This window comes from Plutella xylostella, chromosome 12 (assembly GCF_932276165.1).
Source record: "Plutella xylostella chromosome 12, ilPluXylo3.1, whole genome shotgun sequence".
In the NCBI taxonomy this organism is placed as follows: domain Eukaryota; kingdom Metazoa; phylum Arthropoda; class Insecta; order Lepidoptera; family Plutellidae; genus Plutella; species Plutella xylostella.
The window spans coordinates 5233654-5257385 of record NC_063992.1 but is presented as its reverse complement, the minus strand read 5'-3'; the positions used below and the strand labels follow the sequence as shown (position 1 = coordinate 5257385).

Here is a 23732-nt window from a genome sequence, read left to right as displayed (position 1 = left end):
TGGAATTGGTTCTGGTCACTTGCGCGGTCAGCAAAGGGGACCTTCCTCTACGTATTCAATGGTATTTTAACAACGAAGAAGTAAAGAACGGTGAAAACGGTGTTACGCTAATTAATACAAAAAAATCAAGTCAGCTCACGATAGATTCAGTTAGCCATCGAAACCAAGGGAACTATTCTTGCGTGGTGAAAAACCAAGCCGGAACGGTGAATCATACTGCGCAACTATTCGTCAATGGTACACTTTAAATAATTATGTAGTTTGGTAGAGCTTAAATATCCTATGTTAAATCCTAAAGCTTTTCCTCTCCTATTTGTAACTTTGGCGTGGCATAAATCATGTCTGTAGGCCAACATCTTCCGATCTTCGAGTGTGATCGATAACATTGGTCGTTATAGATGATCAGCAAATATAAATTTCAGTGGAACCAGTTATAGCTCCTTTCGATTTCGACGAATCTGTATTCTACGGGGAAGGTGTGCAAGTCATGTGTCATGTACCGAAAGGCGATAAGCCTCTCAATTTCAAATGGACATTTAGTAAAGGAGATGTGAGTTCTTTGGCTGGGGTTAACATCATGACCGTTGGGGACCGGGGCTCGGTTCTGATCATCCCATCAGCGACTGCCAAACATTCCGGCAATTACACATGCACTGCCTCAAACATTGTCGCCAGCGCTAGCCACCTCACAACGCTCAATGTCAAGGGTACAAGGCTACTGTTATAGTCTCCGCTTCTGTCTTTCATTTATGTTTTACTCTCACCTGAAACCCAATGTTTTTCATGTAAAAAGACCTGTAAATGAATTTGAATTTTTATTACTCCCAATGTTTATTACAGTTGCGCCCATTATATCCCCATTCGAATTTGATGAAGCTGTTTTCTATGGCGAAAGTATACAAGTGATGTGTCACATTCCTAAAGGCGACATGCCTCTTACACTTGCTTGGTCTTTACGAGGACGACCAGTACATAAAAGTGACGCTATAACTGTTACCAAAATGGGGGATAGGAGTTCAATTCTTGCAATAGCAGCAGTTACAGAAAAGCATTCAGGAAACTATACATGCACAGCTTCCAATACTGTAGCGAGCACAAACCACACCGCAACATTAAACGTTCAGGGTACACCGATTATATTTATTTTGCATCAGCATTTGTGTCTTTATGTTGAACTTTTTGTTTTGTTTTACTACTAGTTCCTCCGCACATCGTTCCTTTCGAGGCTGAAGAGCCAGTATTTGCCGGGGAATCCGTTCAGTTGACCTGTCATATATCAAAAGGCGATGCCCCTCTCAGAATAACATGGAGTTTTCACGGAAAAGAATTATCTTCGCATCAAGGGATATCTACAATGAAGATAGGAGACAGAACTTCTTTGTTGACGATATCCAGCGCGACATCTTATCACAGCGGCGAATATTCATGCCACGCTGCAAACCAAGCCGGTTTGGCCGTACACTCGGCTATCGTCAACGTCCATGGTACCGTCCTAGCTCCGCTTCCCGTGCCTTGCCTCCGCCAGCTGCACGCTATATGCTTGCAATAATATAATCTCGCCTTCTGGATTAACAGTCTTGCCATACATCGTACCATTCGAGGCGGACGAGTCCGTGTTCGCCGGTGAATCGGTTCAGCTCAACTGTCACGTGTCGAAGGGCGACTTGCCGCTCGACATTAAGTGGCACTTCCACGGGTTCGACAACGTCACGTCGCAACTCGGCATTATGACTACAAAAATGACTTCGCGCACCTCATTCCTGTCCATCGCCGCCGCATCAGCCGGCCACAGTGGAAATTATACATGTGTTGCAACTAATAGTGCGGGCTCAGCTAATCATTCTACTGTCGTTAACGTTCATGGTCAGTTCATTTACTCATCATTTCATTAACATCACGCATTGTGTTGAAAGCGTCCGGCGCTTAAAGTCATGTGGGTTGATGAAGCATGTATTTCGTCATCATGCCCTTAAGCGCAAGAGCTTCTGTTTATTTTTTTCGTTTTATCATCCTTTTGGTTTAATCTCTCATCATATTATTTTTCGTTATCACACAGTTACACCAAACATTTTACCCTTCGACGTTGATCAAGCTTTGTTTTCGGGAGAATCGGTCCAGATGATGTGCCACATATCTAAAGGAGATACTCCTCTGGAAATATATTGGGAATTCAACGGAAAACAACTGTCTCGGGAGCTAGGGACCTTCTCTAAGGTTGGCGACCGCTCGTCGGTGCTCGTGCTGCCATCGGTCACTGGTGGTCACAGCGGGAACTATACTTGCACAGCGAAGAACCGCGCTGGATCAGCATCCTACACAACGATATTAAAAATTATCGGTATATTTACCAAGCTAATAGATAGGGTTGCTTACATAGGCATTTTAAGTTAAATATGTACCCCGTATAATTGCATAATAGCAAAATATATCTTTGCATTTAAGTTGTCCCACATATAATCCCGTTCGAAGTAGAAGAATCAATTTTCGCTGGAGAGTCCGTACACCTTACGTGCCACGTATCAAAGGGCGATCGGCCGCTTCAAATAACCTGGAGTTTCGAGGCGAAAGATATTCCATACCATAACAATATGGGTATAACTACGACTAAGCTAGGAGAGAAAGCCTCCGTGCTGAGCATACCGATGGCCATGGGCCACCACAGCGGCAACTATACGTGCACGGCCAGCAACCGCGCCGGCCGCGCGCACCACTCCGCGCTCGTCAACATACACGGTACTTCCCCCTTCCACAATCCTTCACTTCAGGATTTCATGTTACGTTTTAACGTGTTTGTATAGAACGATATGCACGTCTAGTTTTAGCATTAGTTTCCAAATCACCTAAGATTGGTCCTTTTCTAATCAGTTACTCCTCACATAATGCCGTTCGAGACCGAGGAATCCGTCTACTACGGGGAATCAGTTCAGATGACGTGTCACGCGAGTAAGGGCGACCGGCCGATGAGCGTCACGTGGAGGTTCGAGGGCCAGGAACTGACTCCACATATGGGAATCAAGACGGTCAAGATGGCGGAACAGACGTCATTCTTGTCTATCGCGTCCGTCACGGGCGCTCACAGCGGAAATTATACATGTATAGCTAGGAACCAAGCTGGAGAAGACCGATATACCGCCACTCTGCACGTCAAGGGTACTTTTAGATAGATGTCGAAGCATGATGAATTTATTTCTCCAATAATGTGTCCTTTTCGTTGTCCAGCCGTTCCCCACATCAAACCCTTTGAATTGGACGAGGCAGTGTTCGCGGGGGAGTCGGTGCACCTGGACTGCCACGTGTCCAAGGGAGACACTCCACTGAACATATCGTGGAGCTTCCAAGGGCAGCCGGTCACTCGTAGAATGGGATTATCCACAACAATGTTAAGCGAGCGAGTGTCAGTGTTGGACATCCAGGCTGCGATGGGTAGCAATAGCGGGAACTACACGTGCACGGCCCGCAACCGCGCCGGCGCCGCGTCCCACACCGCCCTTCTCAACGTCATCGGTATCAGTCTAACCCACAGTATAACTCGAGTGATGCTTGCGCTTTTATTCAGTTCCTCCCGTGGTCCAACCCTTCACTTTTGGGGAAGTTGCGATGAACTCCGGACAAGTCGTAACCGCACCTTGTTCCGTCATTGAGGGCGACCATCCGTTACGCCTTCGTTGGTTGTTTGACGGCGAGCCAATAAAACCTAGATCAGGAGCGACTGTGTTCAATATCGGTGAAAGAAGCGCTATTCTCAGTATCGGTTCAGTCGCGCACTCTCACGCCGGCAACTACACATGCCTCGTAGAAAACGAAGCCGGGACTGATTCGCACACGTCAGCTCTAATAATTAACGGTACTTTAATTCCCTCAGTTTCATCCGAATTAGTTAGTCCTTAGTTTCCTTATATTTCGTTGTATTTTCATTTGACTAATGTCGTATATTCCAGTCCCACCTAATATTCTACCGTTCTCGTTCGGTGAAAAGCCATCTAACGTCGGCGAGTACTTGCAAGTGGCTTGCACCATCAACCTCGGCGACCTGCCCATCACCATCACCTGGACATTCAACGGTCAACTCATTTCTCAGCGTCATACTGGTTTCACGATGAGCAACTCAAAAAGAAGCAGCTTGCTAATAATTGAATCAGTAGAAGCGAAGCATGCCGGATCTTATACATGCGTAGGAGAAAACCGGGCAGGCCGCACCACCTATTCATCAGACTTAATTGTTTACGGTTGGTCCTATTAGTGTAGGTAGAAAAGTAATGTTTTTTGTTACTTAGATGACATTGTGTTTCAGTTGTTCCCAAGATCGCACCTTTTGTTGCCGGGCCCGAACCGGCTTTTCTTGGTGATTACTTTGCCTTGAACTGTATCATCACGCACGGTGATCAGCCCGTACGCATCGAGTGGACAGTCAATAACCAGACAGCGAAGAATGTCCCCGGAATTCGTATCAGTAACGTGGACCGCCGCAGTAGCGTTTTGACAATCGAGTCTCTGGAAGCTCGTAACGCGGGCGTGTACAACTGCTCGGCGACCAACGCGGCTGGCGCCGCCGCGCACGCCACCGCGCTCGTGGTCAAGGGTGCGACCCCCAACACGTTTATGCTTTCGCCCGATTCCTTCATTCATATATCCTTTCCGTTTTATGCTTCTTTATGAAATTTCTCTTGTCCCAGTTCCACCGTTGATAGTACCCTTCAGTTTTGGCGATGTACCCAACAACCCTGGCGATGCGGTGCAAGTCAACTGCTTGGCGACAAAAGGAGATTTGCCGCTAGAAATATCTTGGACATTCAGCAGCGACACGATCGATTCGAGTCTTCACCGAGACATAGTGACGACCCCACTGGGGCCGCGCGCCTCCGTGCTGACCATAAACACTGTCAGCGCGAACCACCAGGGGAACTACACCTGCATCGTGCAGAACGCCGCCGGCCGCGCCGAGCACGCCGCCACGCTCGTCGTCAACGGCATGTCCAATCACATTATTGAGCCTGGAGTCGCAACTCATGGGAACTAACATCACGGATATGCACACTTGGTCGAATATTCCAATCCACCTCTCTCTCACCAGTCGCTAACATTGCCTGCTATCGATCTATCTAACACAAAACTTCTATGGTTGTTTCCAGTTCTGCCTCGCATAGTTCCATTCTCGTTCGAGACTCCGCTGTTCGCGGGGCAGGCCACTCAGGTCACTTGTCTAGTTTCGGAGGGCGATCAGCCCCTGGATATTCAGTGGTACTTTTTGGGCGAGTCCCTGAAAGAGAAGGCGGGAGTGACGGCCACTAAGATAGGGCAGAGGGCGTCGTTGCTCCTCATCGACGAGGCGGGCTGGTCGCACAGCGGCGCCTACGCCTGCGAGGCGCGCAACGCCGCCGGCCGAGACAACTATACCGCCACTCTCGAAGTCCACGGTACATTGCATCAGTGTGCCCTCTACCCTAGCACGGAAGAGCTTTGCATAGATAGTAAATTGTACGCTTCCGATGTCTATATATCTTAGATAAAAGGCTCCAAACCGTTAGCTGTGCGTTTGAAAGTAGGACATTATGTAAAAATCCATTGAAAGACTTTAATAGTGAAAAAGTTAGCTACGCCAAGGAAGTTTCCGGGATTTATGAATCCGCGCTTAGGGACCGGTTCGCGTCAATCATCCCGACTCCATCTCTCTTCCTCTCCCTGCATTTGTTATGTTTCATCCTTTCCTTTTCCTTGGGTTCCTGTCTTTTCTTTGTGTTGGTTTATTTATTTGCATGCTTTGCTCTTGTTTGTGCTTAATGTAACAGATATTTTTGTGTCTAAATATTTTTAGATGAGTGGAAATTGCACACTATCAATCATTATACAATATTTGGACACAATGTTTTAATGCATTTATCGTGCTTATTTCATTTAATTTTTTATACTTAATTTATAAAAGTTTTTTTTTGGTAGATATTTAGAGCTTGTGGTGTTTTTGTTGCTGTGTCTAGTAATTATATTGAATATTTGAAGGCTTCTACAGCGACGGCTTTGCAACATATCTAATTAGAATAACCAATATACCTATTCACATATTTCTTTACATTTATAATACATGTTACGATCATTTAGTTATTAGTGCAAACCCATTCAATCAGTAATTATATAATTTAAAGACGTACTTACTTAAATAACAATATGGTCATGTCTGATGAAGCCTTTAAATAAATAAAAAAGCAACCCCTTTGAAGATATTAAAGAAATAACAATTCACTTTTCATAAACTAGTACAAATCAGTAAAAAAAAATTGAACTTAACAGTAAAAATCATCAAAATTTTGAATGTTTTTTTAAAAGTCTCTTGCTTTACCAACTTTAGACTCCACGACAGTGTTCTGACCACCTGGTACATTTTCAGTGCCCCCACGTTGGATTTTGGAACCCACTGATAAGGCTTTCGCACAAGGCTCTGACGCTCAGGTCGAATGTAAGGCCGATGGCTTCCCGAAGCCCCAGGTCACATGGAAGAGGGCCGAAGGTACGTTTGATTCAGTAGAGTGTGAAAAGAAATTTATGACATATGCAACTAAAGTACAAAGTCATTAAGCCTAAACTGGATAACATTTTTTGCAGGAGACACGCCTGGAGATTACAAAGACCTTAAGCCAAACAACCCCAATGTAAAAGTGGAGGATGGAACATTGAGCATTTCTAACATTCAAAAAACAAACGAGGGATACTATCTATGCGAAGCCGTCAATGGTATCGGATCTGGATTATCTGCTGTTATACTTATTAGTGTTCAGGGTAAGTATTGAGCAAATTTTATCGAAGTTATTCAAAAACATGTGAGTCATTCATAAACTAATAATAATGTCGATTACAGCGCCACCCCAATTCGAAATCAAAATGCGTAACCAAACCGCCAGAAGGAGCGAACCCGCTGTCTTACAATGCCAAGCCAAGGGAGAAAAGGTACGTAGGCAAATCCTAAAACTCCTAGTCAACTCCTGTAATTTTATGATTTAATCATCTGAACAGGAAATAACTTTTATTATATACCTATAACTTTTATTCCTTCTACAGCCAATTGGTATCATCTGGAACATGAACAACAAGCGACTGGAGCCCAAGTCCGACCCCCGGTACACGATCCGCGAGGAGATCTTGCCAGGAGGAGTCGTCTCAGATCTGAGCATCAGGAGAACCGAACGATCTGACAGCGCCCTGTTTACTTGTGTCGCCACCAACGCCTTCGGATCTGATGACACCAGCATCAACATGATTGTTCAGGGTAAGGAAAATCTATTTCGAAGAGGGATCTACTGATTAACACTCTCAAAAACATACATAAATTTACGAAATTGCTATGTAACTTGGAGTAGTTATCAGAATTATAAATGGACTTGTTATTTACAGAGGTACCCGAAGCGCCATACGGTTTGAAAGTTTTGGACAAATCCGGAAGGTCTGTGCAACTGTCGTGGGCAGCCCCTTACGATGGTAACTCACCTATCAAGAAGTTCCTCATTGAGTACAAACGCGCTAAGGGCAACTGGGAGAAGGACATTGACAGGGTTTTGGTCCCCGGAGATTCAAGCGAAGCCGGAGTGTTCAGTCTACGACCAGCCACCGCATACCACATCAGAATTGTAGCTGAAAACGAACTTGGAACCTCAGAACCATCGGAAACCGTTACCATTATCACTGCGGAAGAAGGTAAGAAAACTATCCGGAGTAAGGAAACTATACTCCTTTTGAGTTCCTAATATTTGAAGAAAGAAAAAATAACTTTAAATCTGACTTTGTTCTTTTCAGCACCTACTGGCCCGCCCCAAGACGTTAAAGTAGATGCCGTCGACAGGAATACCCTGAGGGTTACCTGGAAGCCACCCCCACCCCAAGACTGGAACGGCGAACTTCAGGGGTGAGTATAGGTTTTAGATGACTTTCTTTAAACATCATGCAATCACTTTCATTGAACATGTGTATTAATTTGCTCCCTTATCCTTGCAGATACTACGTCGGTTACAAACTGGGATCAAGCAACAAATCATTCGTCTATGAGACCGTCGACATCTCCAAGGAATCTGGCAAAGAACACAACTTGGATATCATGAACCTGAAGTACGTACCTATATCTTTCCTTTGCGTCTGTCCGTTTATGATCTCTACGGTTACGTTTATTAACTAATCTACTTTGTATTGTCAGAACGTACACCCAATACGCCGTAGTAGTGCAAGCTTTCAACAAGATGGGTTCAGGGCCAGTGTCGTCCGAAGTCCGCGCGTACACGGCTGAAGGCGCCCCCTCCGCTTCTCCTCAAGACGTCCTCTGCACCACACTGACTGCTCAGACCATCAGGGTATCGTGGGTCTCCCCGCCATTGGCTTCAGCAAACGGACTGATCAAGTCTTACAAAGTTATCTATGGACCTAGCGAGACTTGGTATGGTGAGTACCTAACTTCGACGCTTTGTCATATAAGTATATGTTACTGTTTTTTATTCTGTTTGTTATTTTTTTTTATGTTATGTTTTTTTGTGTCAGTCAGTCAAGTCAGTCCGTGACTTCACCCAAGGGTTCTAGTTGAAAACCAGCGCTATGGTGTGGTTTAGCATACCTGCCATAGCATCAAGCTGAACTAGAACCCATTTCAGCACCGAGAAGCAACATTCATGCTTTTAATAACTTATTTTTTTTATTTACTTTTTAACCTTTTCTTCTTAATGTAAGTATGTGTTGTTTCTGTGTGTGTAAGAAATAAATAATTTTTCTTTCTTTCTTTCTTTCTAACTATACTTCCTTGTTATCATCACGTATTGCTTGAAAAACCTTCCTATTAACTTCATCGTTGTTAACATTTTGAATGCTGGTCTTAACATAAGTAAAATATTCACAGACGAAAAGACAAAGGACACAAAGAACACGGCATCCAGCGAGACCATTCTGCACGGGCTGAAAAAGTACACGAACTACTCGATGGAAGTGTTGGCGACCACTAACGGAGGCGACGGCGTGCGCTCCGTGCCCATCCACTGCCAGACCGAACAAGACGGTAAGATATACATAATACGAGATTTGAATGCATTTGTATCAAGCGCTTGTAACATCTGTAAAGTATTCGACCTCTTGTAATTTTGTAATATTCTTCTCATTCTCTTACGAAAAATATTGCTCAATGTAATACTCTAACTAAATCATCACGAAAACCCAAGAAAACTTACACGACTGCCTTTATATCCACAGTACCGGAGGCACCTCGAGCGACCAAAGCCCTGGTGATGGGCCCGGACTCGATCCTGGTCTCGTGGCGAGCGCCGGCGCAGCCCAACGGAGTCATCACGCACTACACCGTCTACACGCAGTCCGAGAAGTCCGAACCCCATCCTAACAAGGTGAGATTCAATTGACAACATTTCAAATAAAATGCTCACCGATTTTATTTTATTTTCGACGAGATATCACAAATTTAGATGACCCGTATTTTTTTATTTCTTAATATTTCCATGCTTTAATATATTCTTTAAATTTCAAAGTTCAAAATATTTATAGTATGAGTGACGTCACGTCGAGGCTTTGGATAAAAATATTTTCGTTGCCTGCCTAACCTAAAAAAAAAGTTGGATGTCATTAACTTGACATGAACAAGGACCAATCAACTTCAACTTCAACTTTATTTTGTGGCAAGGACCAATCACGAACTTCCGTCATTGACAAGGACACATAAAAGTGACAGACATTTGAGTGATGTTTGTCGTTGTCATTGTCAAAGTGACATAACATGTTTTTTTTTGTTCATGTTTTAGAAGTAAAAGCGCGTTTAATTATTAAGCCACATCGTGATGTCACGAATGATAATTTAGATTTTTATGTTTTTCTCTGAAATAAATCAATAGAAAAATCGGCAACATTTTGTTTTGTGAATATTAGAGCCATATCTCTAAATGGTTTTTGAATTTCAACTGTATAAAATTTTGAAATGTTGTCAATTGAAGATTGACAAGTTCCACTCTTGTTTTTATATAGTCGTCTATCGTAGTCTAGCGATGATAGTCGCTTTTACATTATATTCTAGTCTAGATAATATATTCATGGACTGAGTCATGATAAGGATCCCAAGCCACTACATATTCGATTGTCAACACATCATATTTATTACTGACATAAGCTGGCAAAAAAAAGGTTTAAAAACACCAACCGATTTTTACGTGACTTGAGACACAGTAGCAACCTTATCTCATTTTCATCATTATCACATTACACATCAATTCATATACTAAAAGTGACTCACCCTACGCCAGGTGCCAGCATCACAGACGAGCTACTCGGCGACGGAGCTGAAGCCGGGCCGCCACGACTTCTGGGTCACCGCGTCCACCATCATCGGCGAGGGACAGCCCTCGGAGACCGCCTCCTGCAGCCCTAGTGACAAAGGTATTGGGTTTTATGCAGCTTCAATTGTTACAAGGAGTTCAATGAACGATATTTTCTAGGGTTGTGACTTGTGTAATAATTCCAACCAGACAGAAGTAGGCACTCAGAAACATCAGACCAGTGTCGGGGAAGGTTATGAACTATCACGGGTATCAAAGTACATTTTTAATTAGGCATAGATGAAGATTTTAATAATATGTGTCTTCTATTTCAGTACCCGCTAAAATCGCATCATTCGACGAGTCGTTCACCGCTACATACAAAGAAGATGTGAAATTGCCGTGCTTGGCTGTTGGCGTACCGTCACCCAACATTTTGTGGAAGGTAAGAAAGACATTTATTTTATCATCTTATCCCAAAAATATACTTACTTAAAATCCAGGTCAATTGGATTAGGTCGTAAATTTTCCTTGTTAGTGTTTGTAACACTCGTAAAAACTCGCATCCGTAAATAAAAGACCAAGAGACCGAACATTCATTCCCAACAATTCTTATCGTTTCATATCTCATAAACACGTCAAGGAAGTTTACCTTTACCCGGTACCCGAGTCCAGCTCAAAGGTCATCCACAACCACTAGCTTTATCCTAACTATCTTCACTCCCCAGGTGAAGGGCCACCCGCTGGACGCATCAGACCGCATCCGCGTGCTGCCCGAGGGCTCGCTGCAGCTGGCGGGCGTGGCGCGCGACGACGCCGGCGAGTACTCCTGCCACGTCGACAACCAGTTCGGCACGGACACCGTCACGCACACGCTCGCTGTTCTGGGTGAGTCTGTTACTGACTGTACTCCTGTACTTAGTAAAATATAGGAAGAACCCCATGACAGCTGTCAAAAATCCATTGTATCTGTCATTGGTTGGTTTTCAAGGGGGAATGAACTTTATTCCTGAGGCCATATCAGCATCTGTCAATCAAATGTCATAGGGTTCTTCCTATATTTTACAAAGTATACCTAGTCGAATTTCGACCATTGCGCCTTCATCATTATCGCCCCCGTGCTGCATACAATCCTCTTCTACGGGGAGCCTCGACACTCAGTTCTCTATAGCTACCTGACCAAGTTCCACAACTGCGGTCTACGTAAATGCAATCAAATCACCTATCAGTAAATAAAATTTTAGTATAATATATCATAATGGTCAACTGTTTACACAGAAACTAGGTACGCAAAAAAATATTATAATCTTGTTTTTCTTCACTAACCTCCTTATCTTAATTATTTCCAGCGCCGCCGTTCCCCCCTCAGCTCAGCATCGCCTCATCATCAGTGTCGTCGCTCACTCTACGCCTGAAGCCCTCTGAGGAGACGGACCAGACGCCCGCCGGCTACACCATCCACTACAAACAGGAGTTCGGCGACTGGGAAACTGTACAGGTTAACTGAAACATAATTATATCCTCTCTTCATAATTATCTAACACCTCTAAATTTTATCGGCCTTTTCTCATTTTTTCTCTACTTCTTCCAATGATGGCTGGTTGGGAGCCATTCTGATGGTAAACATGTCAAATAGTAAATTTTTCTTCGTTTATTTTCAGGTTCCTAGCAACACTGACACCTACACCTTGGATAACCTGTTCTGCGGCTCCAGATACCAAGTCTACGTTACTGCTTACAATGGGTTAGTTTCTATATTATTATATTTTAACCCTTCCTTCATTGGAAGGAGACCCGTGCCCCAGCAGTGGGGACGCAATGGGTCGTGATGATATTTTATACAATTAAATACCGCTATTGATGATTCCTAAAAAATGTATATCACTGCGTTGCGTTGCAATTATTTATGGATAAAATAAGTATGCGATCACTGCGATACGTTCTCCACTAAAACTTTAAGGAATTATCTACGTACCCCGCAAATTGTATGAACTAAATTCCTTGAACTATCATACAAACACTTCTAAAGCCCCTATTTCCTCACAGCATCGGCACTGGCGAGGCGTCAGACGTGGTGATCGCTCGCACCCGCGGCTCCAAGCCGCCCGTCCCGCGCGCCGCTGACTTCATGGAAGTGGGAAGCTCTTCCGTCACCCTGCACCTAAAGCAATGGCTGGACGGCGGCTGCCCGATGAGCCACTTCGTTGTGGAGAATAAGAAGAAGTAAGTCAGACACGTGACTTAAGCGCGGTAGAATAGCGCCAAATAACTCTACTTACTTATAAAGCAGAAAATAGGCAGCAGCGTTTTGTGGCTGTATGAAGATCATCCAATATGTATTTGGAGGAAAGCTTTGTGAATCGTTTTCAGTGCAATTTTCAATAGATACATGACTATTCCCTAGATGACTATGGCCTACCCAGCCATAGATTCATCTTCCTCTATTCATATTATACCATTTATTTAACCATTTTAAATAATTGGTACGAGAAATTTTACAACACTTGTAAATTTTCCAGGGGAGCTGCTGAATGGAACCAAATCTCGAACGCTGTGAAACCTGGTGGAAATTTCGTTGTTCTTGGTAATTACACTCATTTTTCATTATTTCTATGTTAGATTGAGATTTTTGATCAATTAAATAACCGATGGATTGTCCATCAGATCTGGAACCCGCGACCTGGTACGTGCTGAGGATCACCGCCCACAACAACGCTGGATTCAACGTCGCCGAGTATGAATTTGCCACTCTTACCGTCACCGGAGGTAAAAACATAAAACCTACTTTTGTAATTAGTAGTGTTAGTCGTAATATTAAGTGTGTCGATTGATTTTTTATACCGGCTTGTACGTACATATATATCGTTTCGATCGGGATTGTTTTACCTACCTGAAATGCATCGCCTTTCGTGTTTCATTGCATCCTCTCTTATTATTTCTTTATATCTTGCCCGTTCAGTACTAACAAGGGCCTTGCATTTCAGGTACGATAGCGCCCGTGCGCGAGGTCGGCAGCGGTAATCTGACGCCCGAACAGACGCTCAAGATTATCCTGTCGCATCTCAACCTAATCGTGCCGGTCGTGGCCGCCATTCTTGTCATTATTATCGCCATCGTCGTCGTGTGCGTCGTGAAAGGCGCCCGGGACCACCACAAAGGTACCTATAATTCACTCCTCATTTGTTTCCTCTATTTCAAAGGTACAATCGCGCCGCTCCCAGGCAACGCTGACGGAGACAAAGAGCTCCCGATTTGGATCAAGGCTTGGTTGGAACCAGAAGTGTTGGTGCCAATATTGGCCACAATCGTGGTGTTTATTGTGGGCGTGGTGGTGATCTGCCTGACGCTGGCTCGCAGGAACACCCCGCACCGCCTGCGAGGTCAGAAAGACATGTACTGTATGTATGGTGCACGGCGCCGCTTCTTTATATTTTTTCAACCATCTATAGTTTTTACACTCCATTAGAATTTAAAACTTCAACTTTCTTTTCTCGGTGTATTAAGTTATCAATTAGACGTAACGTTTTTAGTTACAAGTAGGTATAGCATGTAACTGTCCTTTCTGTTCTTATATTCATTTAAACCATGAACTCATCGTTATTTGATTTGCAATCGTTAGCGTAACCTCCTAAACCCCTATCTTCAATTCCTCAACTTAACCCTTAAGCCGTCCAAGTGCACTTTTAACACGTTTCCTCTATTCCCCGCTAGATGACGCCGTGTACAACGCGTCGCAAGCGGGCAACCTCGGCGGCGGCGGCGGCACAATCGACAAACGCGGCGGTCTGCGCGACGAGCTCGGCTACATCGCGCCCCCCAACCGCAAGCTGCCCCCTGTGCCCGGCTCCAATTACAACACCTGCGACCGGGTTAAGAGGCAGGCTGTCATCAGTGAGTATTGTAGAGTTGTAAGGAGGAAGGGGTGGTTAAGATCTGGTGGTAGTGGTACACTGGTTTAAATATAGACCCCGACCAATCTCAATATTTTTACAGCAAAGTCTCAGTTTAGTTAATGTCCTCTAAAATTTACTCATGTTATGAGGAATTTTGTGCTTGCATATTATGTATTATTGAGATCGGTTGGAAGTCATTGATTATTTATTATCCTTGTCTTAGTCATTGACGAAAATTCTGATTCACAGTGTAGTGTTGCTCTAGCACTACAGCACAAAGCAAATTATAGATATCAATCAAACCCCACTTGAGGGCTATAGTGTAATTATCCAGTACAAAATAATCCCCAATATTGAACACTGTAAAGACACACCCATAATAAAATATATTATGCTAATTATCCAGTTCTCAATCGCACCGTACTGTTGCCGGTATACTCATATTTATGAATTTATGATTATAAAGCACTGACACAAACTTAAAGTTCATATTTTATTTATGTGCCAAAGACGGTGATGGAATATACGCTGGTAATTTTTAAACGAATACATTTACCTATGCACGTTTTATCTTTTACTTATCTAATTGTGTAGTTCGTTAGTCTGTAAACCGTCCTTTATTTTTAAGTATATTGTCCTATCATTTAGAGCGGTTGTGGGCACTTAATTGTCGCATAAGACCGACACATTATTATAAGTATTATGTTACTTATTTTATTTTGTCCCGTTAAATATGCTTTACATTTGGCTGACGTATCAGGAAGCAAAGTGCATCTTAAAGTCTACAAAACAAAATACAAGTTCGATATCGATCTTCGGTTGACTTCCGATACGTCAGCCAGTGCATTGACCCCGCGGTTCGGGCGCCATCTTGTTCGACGCGCAAGATGGCCGCCGCGGTTGCTTCAGTAGTTGTATGGTTTAGTGGGCGCTCACTCCACATGGGACCCGAGACGGCACCACTACGAGCGAGTGAGACGGCCGCTCCCGCCAATCAGGAGGGCCGGATCCGGAGACACTTACAGCACAGGTAAAGCCGGGCCTTAAAGACGGATATGTTTAAACTTTAAGCTCACTATGGTCAACTAACTATTATGAATATAGCTACGAGCTTCAGAAACAACACAAAAAATATCACATCGAAAAAAGAGTTCACGGTTCAGCCTACTAAAGTTAAACTTATCCTCTTTTGGTATGGTGTCTTGTAAGCCTGGCATTTGCAATACAAATTAGAAAATACATTGGATAACCAATAAGAGTCACTGACTTATCTTATTATTGCAACAGCCAGATTTACCAAAAGATTTTGGGCGAATGTGCTTTATGTTGCTATCTATCCATTTAATTAACTTATTTTCGTTTTATGTATATGCATGGTTCTTTATAAGTAAGTACTTATAGGTGTGGACTAACAATGCCTGAATATTATCAACAAAAAGTGAGTATTAGAACTACGTATCTTCTATACCAAGATACTTTTTGTGTGTCTGTGTTTTTTCATGTTTTTGTGTTTTATGTTACTTTCTTGAAAAGTATTTTCAATTTCACATACATTTGCTTCTTTTTTAACCCTGGTTATATTGATTTGCGTGTTATTTGATATTGTTTTATGAATAAAATTATAAAAATAGGTCATAAAGAATCATCTTTTCTTGGTCTAACTTTACTCATACCGAACATTCACACTTTAAAATGAGATGCTACACCAACTAATTATGTTGTAATAACTTGATGTGGTATACATATTAATCATCACCATAACAGGCATGTTTTGCACCTAATAAAACATACCCATACTTTTTTAGTCATTAGAATAAACTTACAAATTAAATTATCCCATTTTAATTTTCGACTACAAAATAAAAACGATAGAATACATGAACACCCAAAAAACAGAGCAACATTATCATCGCTCCTGTTACACCCATTATTGTATGCCCGCCAACTAACGCACCTCTAACCCACAGGCATGGAAGACGAGATCTGCCCCTACGCCACCTTCCACCTGCTGGGCTTCCGCGAGGAGATGGACCCGCACAAGGCGCTGGCGTTCCCGCACCACCACCCGCACGCGGGCACCCTGGCGCTGCCGCACCCGCACCACCCCGCGCACTCGCGCGCCGGCTCACAGAGCATGGTGAGTAGTACTCACTGAGTACATACCACGCATATGCATCCCTTCTCAAAGAGACGCGTAGAACTAAGGCTTGCCATCTTTCCGGGTGAAAACAAAAACAGCATCTTCATCCGGCCGTGGACAGGTTTTTCGGACCGAAAATGGAGCCTAAGTTGCTTCCATTAAGCCACGCGCCTACAATAGACCCCGCACCCCTGCCCAACTACTCTAATTTACACAAGTTATTGATTAGTTAATTTAACATGATCCAACTATAAAGAAACAGCTAACATTCTCTCTTTGCTTGCAGCCCCGCGCCAACAGCCGCTACGCCCGCAAGAACTCGCAGGGAGGGCAGAGCGCCATCTACTCCACCGCACCCGAGTACGACGACCCCGCCACCTGCGCTGAAGAGGACCAATACGTACGTACTATTGATCTGTTAAACGATTGAGAGTATCTTGAACCGGATGGCATAGGGAGATAGGACCAAAATCCGGACAGTTGTAGCCAACGCGACGTCCATGTGCACTTAACGTTTTTGCTAACATTATAATTAGCTCGTAATCATCCACTTACATAGGCCAGTATCTGCGCCACAACACTCTGTCATCCAACCAGTACGGGCTCCCTAAATTTGGCGGTCAAGCGGGCCGGAAGGCCTGTGCTGGTTTCTAGCTCTTGAATTGGTTTTCTCCACTCGAGAACTCTTTACCCCACTTACAGGTCACCGCTTTACTGTCGTATCGTTAACTCCGTGTTGCTGTGTTTAACAAAATGCCTTGAAAATTTAATTTAGACGCAGGTTGGTACGACGTAATCATCAATATTTTGCAAACTAACACCCAGTAGACACGTATGATTCCAGCGCGTTAAAATTAAGGCGCAGATTATATGATACGACGTCAATCACCAACATATGGCACCCTAACACCCAGTAACCACCTGTAACATTCCAGCGCGCCCGCTACTCTCGCCCGATGTACGCCTGTGGACCCGAGTACGACGAGCCGGCGTGCTGCCAGCCCGAGGACGAGCAGTACACCGGCGCCTACGGGACCCCCTACTCCGACCACTACGGATCCCGCCCCAGCATTGGTAAGGAACTGTTGTTGTTGCAGTCCTATGGCACCCCAGAGGTGCAGAGGGTCTCCACTAACGTCCGCCACTTCCGCCTATCTTCGGCTGTCCTTTTGGCCTCACACCAGCTTAGTCCAGCGGCTCGCAACTCGTTTTCGACGCTTCGGCGCCATGTTTGGACAGGGCGTCCCCGGGAGCGCTTGCCATTTGGTGGCCTCCAGTCAAAGGCTATAGTTGCGGCATTCGTAGCTCCTCTTCGTACAGTGTGCCCAATCCATCTCCACTTTCGTTTCGCAATTTCCTTGCCGATGGGAGATTGTCGGCACAGCTTCCACAGATCTTCGTTACGTATTGTCTTCGGCCAGAAAACGCGTAGGATCGACCTTAGGGACTTATTGACGAACACTTGCAGTTTGTTCGTCAGCCCTTTCGTCACTCTCCACGTTTCGCAACCAAAGAGCAATACGGACTTCACGATGGAGTCGAAGAGGGAGATTTTTATCCGCCTTGTGAGCACATTCGAGTCCCAAACAGGTTTGAGCTGGGCAAACGCAGCCTTCGCCTTCTTGATCCTGCTCTCTATATCTTCATCTGCTCCTCCCTGACGGGTGACCGTGCTTCCGAGGTAAGTAAATGCATCTACCGAGTCCAAGCGTTGGTCATCGAGTATTAAGGCGTCCGAGGTTTTAGCCTTGATACGCATATCGACTGTTTTGCGTCGGTTTATTCGCAGACCCATTACTCTGGCTTCCTCCTGCAGGTGTGCGAGTTTCTCTTGTAATAGGTCGAGAGTTGGCGAAATCAGCACGATGTCGTCCGCGTAGTCTAGGTCCTCTAGGACACCTGAAGCCCAGCTTATACCTCTCGGGATAGCAACCACGTTCCTCATCACATCGTCAAGGAGAATAACAAATAGGAGCGGTGACAGGAGACATCCCTGCTTGACGCCAGCTGAAATGCGTATTGGGGCCCCAAGCTCTTTTTCGTGGACGACCCTACATGTACTGCCCTCGTATAGCGAGCGTATCACTTGGATGATGCAGGCTGGTATGCCTCTGCGTTGTAGACTTGACCACAACGCGGTCCACTTCACGGTGTCGAAGGCTTTTTCGAAGTCTACAAAGGCCAGAAATAGCTCCGACTGCCATTCGACACATTGCTCAATAAGGACCCGTAGGGTGTTGGTGTGGTCAGTGCAGGAGCGTCCAGGGCGAAAGCCAGCTGCTCATCTCTGAGGGTCACTGCTACTTTCGGCGCGATGCGGTTTAGCAGGATCTTAGCTAAGACTTTGGCGGCAGCGGGCAGTAGCGTGATGCCGCGCCAGTTGTCAGTTGGTAAGGAACTGAGGCTATTTAAAAGATTAGACTACATTATCCTTATGTAGTCTGATCCTTTGCAGCTCATCGAAGAAAAATAACCTAGAGGCTAGAGGTTATCCACCCGTATCTCTGATCAACTTAATAGTGTTGAAAGAAGCAATGTATAAATGATACCATCAATACCGATAGAGGACCTCATTACCACTGGCAATCTACCTATCTAAATTTATTATCTACCTACCAATCTATCTTTATCCCACTTCTGATCTGAGAAGGTACTATTTAGCGTTTGAACAGTCGACTTTTAAAGGTCAATAACGCTAATAAACTGTAAATAAATTGCCCCATTAATGAGTACCCCCCCCCTCCAGGAACCCGCAAGTGCAGCAGCTCGCCCGAGCCCCCCCCGCCGCCGCCGCGCAACGCCAACCCCGACAACAACTGCTCCTCGTCCTTCAACGAGAGCAAGGACTCCAACGAGATCTCCGAAGCCGAATGCGACCAGCCCCGCAACTACCCTGGTATGCATCGCTATAGTACGAGTCCAATAGGACTTATACTGTGGTTACACCTACCGAGTATAATGGCCAAGACAGTGTCCTCCGCCGAGCACTCGGTCGGAGCAAGCTGTTCATTGGTCAAGGATCAGCCGAGCATACTGTCTCGCCTCTCTACTCGGTAGGAGTAATAAGGGTATTATGATATAATCTATATTACAGCGGGTTTGATAGTAGTAAAAGATGGATGTTTCCTAGAAAGAAAATTAAGATTTTTATATTTTATGTAAACTATCACACCCGCTATAATGATTGCCGTGGAATATAGTCACAGCAACAAAGGCATACTGAATTGTTTTAAAGCAGCTTTCGCCACCAGTCACCTCATTTAAGATTCACCTCATTGAGGGTCGTGATAATACTGATAAGATAACATAAACAAACTTAGCCCAATATCATCCACATAAGAGGTTAACCCGTCATACGTCATCCCTATATTGATTATATTGCACTATAATCTTATTTATTCAAAATTGCTGCTTCTGTCAGGGATACAGCTCATACAAAATTATTTTTCTGTTATTTCCCTTGCCATACTTTTTATCATAACACCATAAAATTCATATTTATTTGTATGGCAAGCAGTCATGTAATCATTAGAATTAAGAATATTTTCATGATAACTAACTATTCAATTGGTCCACCGCATCCGTGGCTGTCACCTTAGCAGAAGACGGTAACACTATTTTGGCTGATTATTAAATTTATTTATTACCTATAATAATTATTATTGTTATTAAAATTTTGTAACTGACAGCATGCCAGAGACGGTTACTATTTACTATCGAATTGGATATCTTTCGGAGGCTTTTAAATTAGTCTTTATATTGGATTGGCTTTAAAGTTTTATGTTTCCAAATTTCTGAGGTGCTATTTGACAAAAAAAATATTTACTATGCATAAAAAGTACAAGAAACTATCAAGCTTTACCTATTTTTTTTGTCAAATGAGACCTACGTTTCTTTTCTTCCAAATTATATTCCTAGTGAAGTTATGTGTTTAACTAAATTAGATGTGACTTGTGTTAACAAATTCTTCATACTCTTACATTGGTTCCGTAGATTTAGTATGTGTACTGACAATACTTGTGCTCAAACAAACGAATCAAGGCTACACGGATTTTTTTTATAGATACCTTCTACCTACCTACTTTCTAATATTTATATTCCCAAAGCAACTATATTTATAATTATTAAACAACATTAAATCCACTTCTAACCGGAATATTCCGTTAGATTCGAATGTCCAAGTAGATACCCAGTACTATAAAGTAGTGATAAGTACTTTGAAGGCCTTTGTTTGAGGACACAGTAAGTCGATTGGGTAGTGGAGTCAAGTGTCTAGCGTAGCCGTGCCTTGTTGTTGCAGTCAGAGCCCACAACGCCAAGGACGGACACTCCGAGGAAATGAGGAAACTCATTGACAGGTCAGTCATTCATTTACACACACACATTTAAGTCTATAATATGCACACAGAACCAGTATTTCCTGGTCTCTGGCACACTAAACAATTAATAAGTTTGGGTCGGTTCTTTGTTTTATTACTGACAAAACATGAATCTAGACTTTTAAAGATATAATTCACTTCCAACCTATTGGATGAGAAGTACCATGTGTTGTACATAATAACAACTTGTTTTGATATTATTACCCACAAAATAATACTTATATGTGTCTTGTGGTCAAAATAATAGACTAAACTATAATATAGCCGAGTCCTTGTGTGTGAGGTAGCCAGATGTCTTGCAGTCAATAGATTTAAACAATAGTTTTTACAAAATGTCTATGGTTCGACTTTGTCTAGTCTATGCTCGTGACACGAGTGGGCTGGCTGGAGCGAGTCTGAAGCCGGACAGTGGCGCGATCTGTGTAAACTAAATTATAACTTTGACATTCTGTTTATCATTCTACCCATGTATGCGATATGGTAAGTGTACTTGAATATTCTTCGTGGTAAAATCGATTGGCAATTAACATGGTAGCACTTTGTCGCCACTGCCGCCGCCACACTCGCCCCCGCCAACCTCTAAGCATGTGTTATGTTCTGCATCCAACGTCAACAGGAAGCAGTAAGTCAAAGTATGTGGGAGCAAATATTTTATGTCCCTAATTTGCCTGAATGTTTACATGTTTTAATATTTTGTCGCTAACACTAGACTAATAACCGTGCACTAAAATACTTTCGTTGTGTTTTGTTTCGCTGCTGGAAATACACTATTATGGCGGCTATTTTTTGAAGCTCTGTATAACCCTAATTATTTTGCCAGTTACCGGATATAGGCATGGACTACATTAGCTGTTTTATTTTGACGATAGCCTCAATACGACATTCCTACTGTAACATACACATGTAATCCGCTTGAGTCTTTAAATCAGTCAGTCCCTAGCACTATGGTTTAGTTATACGAAAACCATTCCATGTCACAGACAGACCCTTAACTGCATTAAAGCAAATTAGATTCATTTAGTTCCCCAGTGTTTCTGGCGTTTTGTATGCATCTATGTGTCGAGCAGCAGGTTTAATGTCGGTTATGTTTACAGACCAGAAGGAAGCACCCCAGTCCCCCAGCAAGCAATCCACGGGCGGGGGGGACTCACAGCCTACGATACTGTGGCAGTGTAACCTGTAAGCGGGCAACTCCGCGCGCGGCACACTAGCGTCCCCTTCCCCTCATAAAAATTAATTTACTTCATCCCCCATCGCGAAAAACATCACCACTACACTCGATCAAAACTTTACTAAACCTACCCGTTTATTTGCATTTTTCACACCTGGCAACACTGCCTTCCGCCATATTGATTTGCACGTTATCGGTTTGGATCGAGTGTATTGGCCTTGTTCGTGCCAAATTTTGTATCATTTCCATTTTTATGTAAAACTGTCATCGTGTGTCGCTCTTTTTTTCAACGTTTCTGTTTTATGACTCATCGTTTATCCCAACTTAGTTGGCTGGATTTATTTTCTTAATCTTATTATTAAATTTGGACGCGCACATTATTTTGTGCCATATTAACAAAAAAACTTGACCTATTTTGGGCTCAATCTGCCTGTAGTAAATTCCAGAGTTGATAAGAATATCCTTAGCGACGGCACGTCACCTAGTGTTGCCATACAAAAAATATGGTTGTGGTAGGTAAATTGAAATTGATATATTGCATTGTGGCGTGGCCATGGAACCTTGAACCCATCCAAAATCTATTGACCCCTCAGTCCACAACTCTGATGCATTTACAACAGGCAAAGGTACTGCTACGTCAGTGCATTTTAATTTATAACGTTTAAGTTAACCTATTTTTGTATTATTTGTTTAGCTTAATTTAAAATGAAATGCAGGGAGGCTATCGGGGTGCGATTTTTGAAGGCGATTTAAATTAAGCTCAACATGTAAACTGTATTGTGATATTTTGTCTTTTTTATCCCATTTTTATTTTGAAATTAATTGAATACTAATGAATTTTAGTAATTTGTACTCGTACGTAGAGATAATGATAATTTTAATGGATTCGCTCCGCTCAGCCTAGCAGCTGTTACAATGCTTCCTTTTAAATGTTATACATTTTGTAATGCTTTTACCATTTACGTTATTGCCAGTCCTATTTTGTATATTGTAATGTGTTTTCTTAATTGTTTTTCTTTTTTGCATTTAAGCATACACTACTTAGCATAAGATTAGAATGTAAGTTTCTTCACTATTAATCAACACTTAATACAATGTACTCTGTAGTTAGATTGTAACAGTAATGTTACGTACTCGTATTTATGATAAAATTTGGAATTTGAATCAATATTGCAATATTATACAAGTAATAATCAGCGATTTTACAGTTAACCTATATAACGTATTTAATATAAAATATACTCAACGAAAACTATACATCACAAACGACGCGGAATTCAAAAAGCTTTTCAAATAACTACTCTAGTATATTAATGATTAAGGTGCATTTTAATTATTCATAATCATAAATAAACGTAATTTTAATCCTTCTATAATCTATAAGTATTGAAAGGAGCTAGTAGTAAGACACGGCGTGTCGCATGTTAGATGTTTCCATTCTGTGTTGTGTCGTGAAGCTTCGCCTAGGCTCGTAGTTAGGTCCCGCGACTTCCTAGCAAACAGAATACTTCTCTCGACCTTCCATTTTAAAACTCGCTAAAATTGAGAAATTTAACGTAAATTTATCGTAAACAAATTAAATAAGAATATTATTCGAGATGGCTATTTAAATTGATAAATTAGTTATATGCAGCTGTATGTCCGCACGGGGTTAGTCTCGGTTTGCTTACTCCCCGCACACTTGGTTCGCAGTGACCTGTCCCGGATAATTTGTACGGTTTGTTTTAAGATGCGTTTCGATATGCCGCAGCTAACTGTTTGTACCAAAGTGTTTGTATTTTGATTTGTGTTGAATAAACTACTCAAACGTCAACCAAAATATTCGTGTTTTATTTTGTAGTGGTAACCCTACCTTTAGCCGTAAGAGAAAAA

General features: G+C 42.9%; 1 protein-coding gene across 50 annotated transcripts in view; it reads left to right on the top strand.

Moving 5' to 3' along the window:
- LOC105385131 (Down syndrome cell adhesion molecule-like protein Dscam2) overlaps positions 1-23677 on the top strand; it is a 70019-nt gene extending 46342 nt beyond the window's left edge. For 38 of the 50 annotated variants that reach the window (XM_048624616.1, XM_048624617.1, XM_048624621.1 and 35 more), the window contains 28 exons: positions 4674-4967; positions 6380-6499; positions 6595-6768; positions 6848-6936; positions 7048-7255; positions 7381-7680; positions 7780-7888; positions 7978-8088; positions 8174-8415; positions 8864-9019; positions 9211-9359; positions 10266-10398; positions 10613-10722; positions 11006-11165; positions 11627-11775; positions 11939-12021; positions 12324-12500; positions 12797-12861; positions 12942-13043; positions 13478-13675; positions 13989-14168; positions 15096-15200; positions 16138-16307; positions 16597-16710; positions 17246-17384; positions 19057-19206; positions 20611-20668; positions 21784-23677. In XM_048624616.1, the coding sequence (XP_048480573.1) occupies positions 4674-4967; positions 6380-6499; positions 6595-6768; positions 6848-6936; positions 7048-7255; positions 7381-7680; positions 7780-7888; positions 7978-8088; positions 8174-8415; positions 8864-9019; positions 9211-9359; positions 10266-10398; positions 10613-10722; positions 11006-11165; positions 11627-11775; positions 11939-12021; positions 12324-12500; positions 12797-12861; positions 12942-13043; positions 13478-13675; positions 13989-14168; positions 15096-15200; positions 16138-16307; positions 16597-16710; positions 17246-17384; positions 19057-19206; positions 20611-20668; positions 21784-21865 (4127 nt within the window). In that variant the 3' untranslated portion in view covers positions 21866-23677. Of the gene's footprint in view, positions 1-4673; positions 4968-6379; positions 6500-6594; positions 6769-6847; positions 6937-7047; positions 7256-7380; positions 7681-7779; positions 7889-7977; positions 8089-8173; positions 8416-8863; positions 9020-9210; positions 9360-10265; positions 10399-10612; positions 10723-11005; positions 11166-11626; positions 11776-11938; positions 12022-12323; positions 12501-12796; positions 12862-12941; positions 13044-13261; positions 13436-13477; positions 13676-13988; positions 14169-15095; positions 15201-16137; positions 16308-16596; positions 16711-17245; positions 17385-19056; positions 19207-20610; positions 20669-21783 lie in introns of all 50 variants that reach the window. The other 12 variants (XM_048624619.1, XM_048624623.1, XM_048624630.1 and 9 more) reach the window with 2 other exon arrangements.
- Positions 23678-23732: the final 55 nt, after the last annotated feature.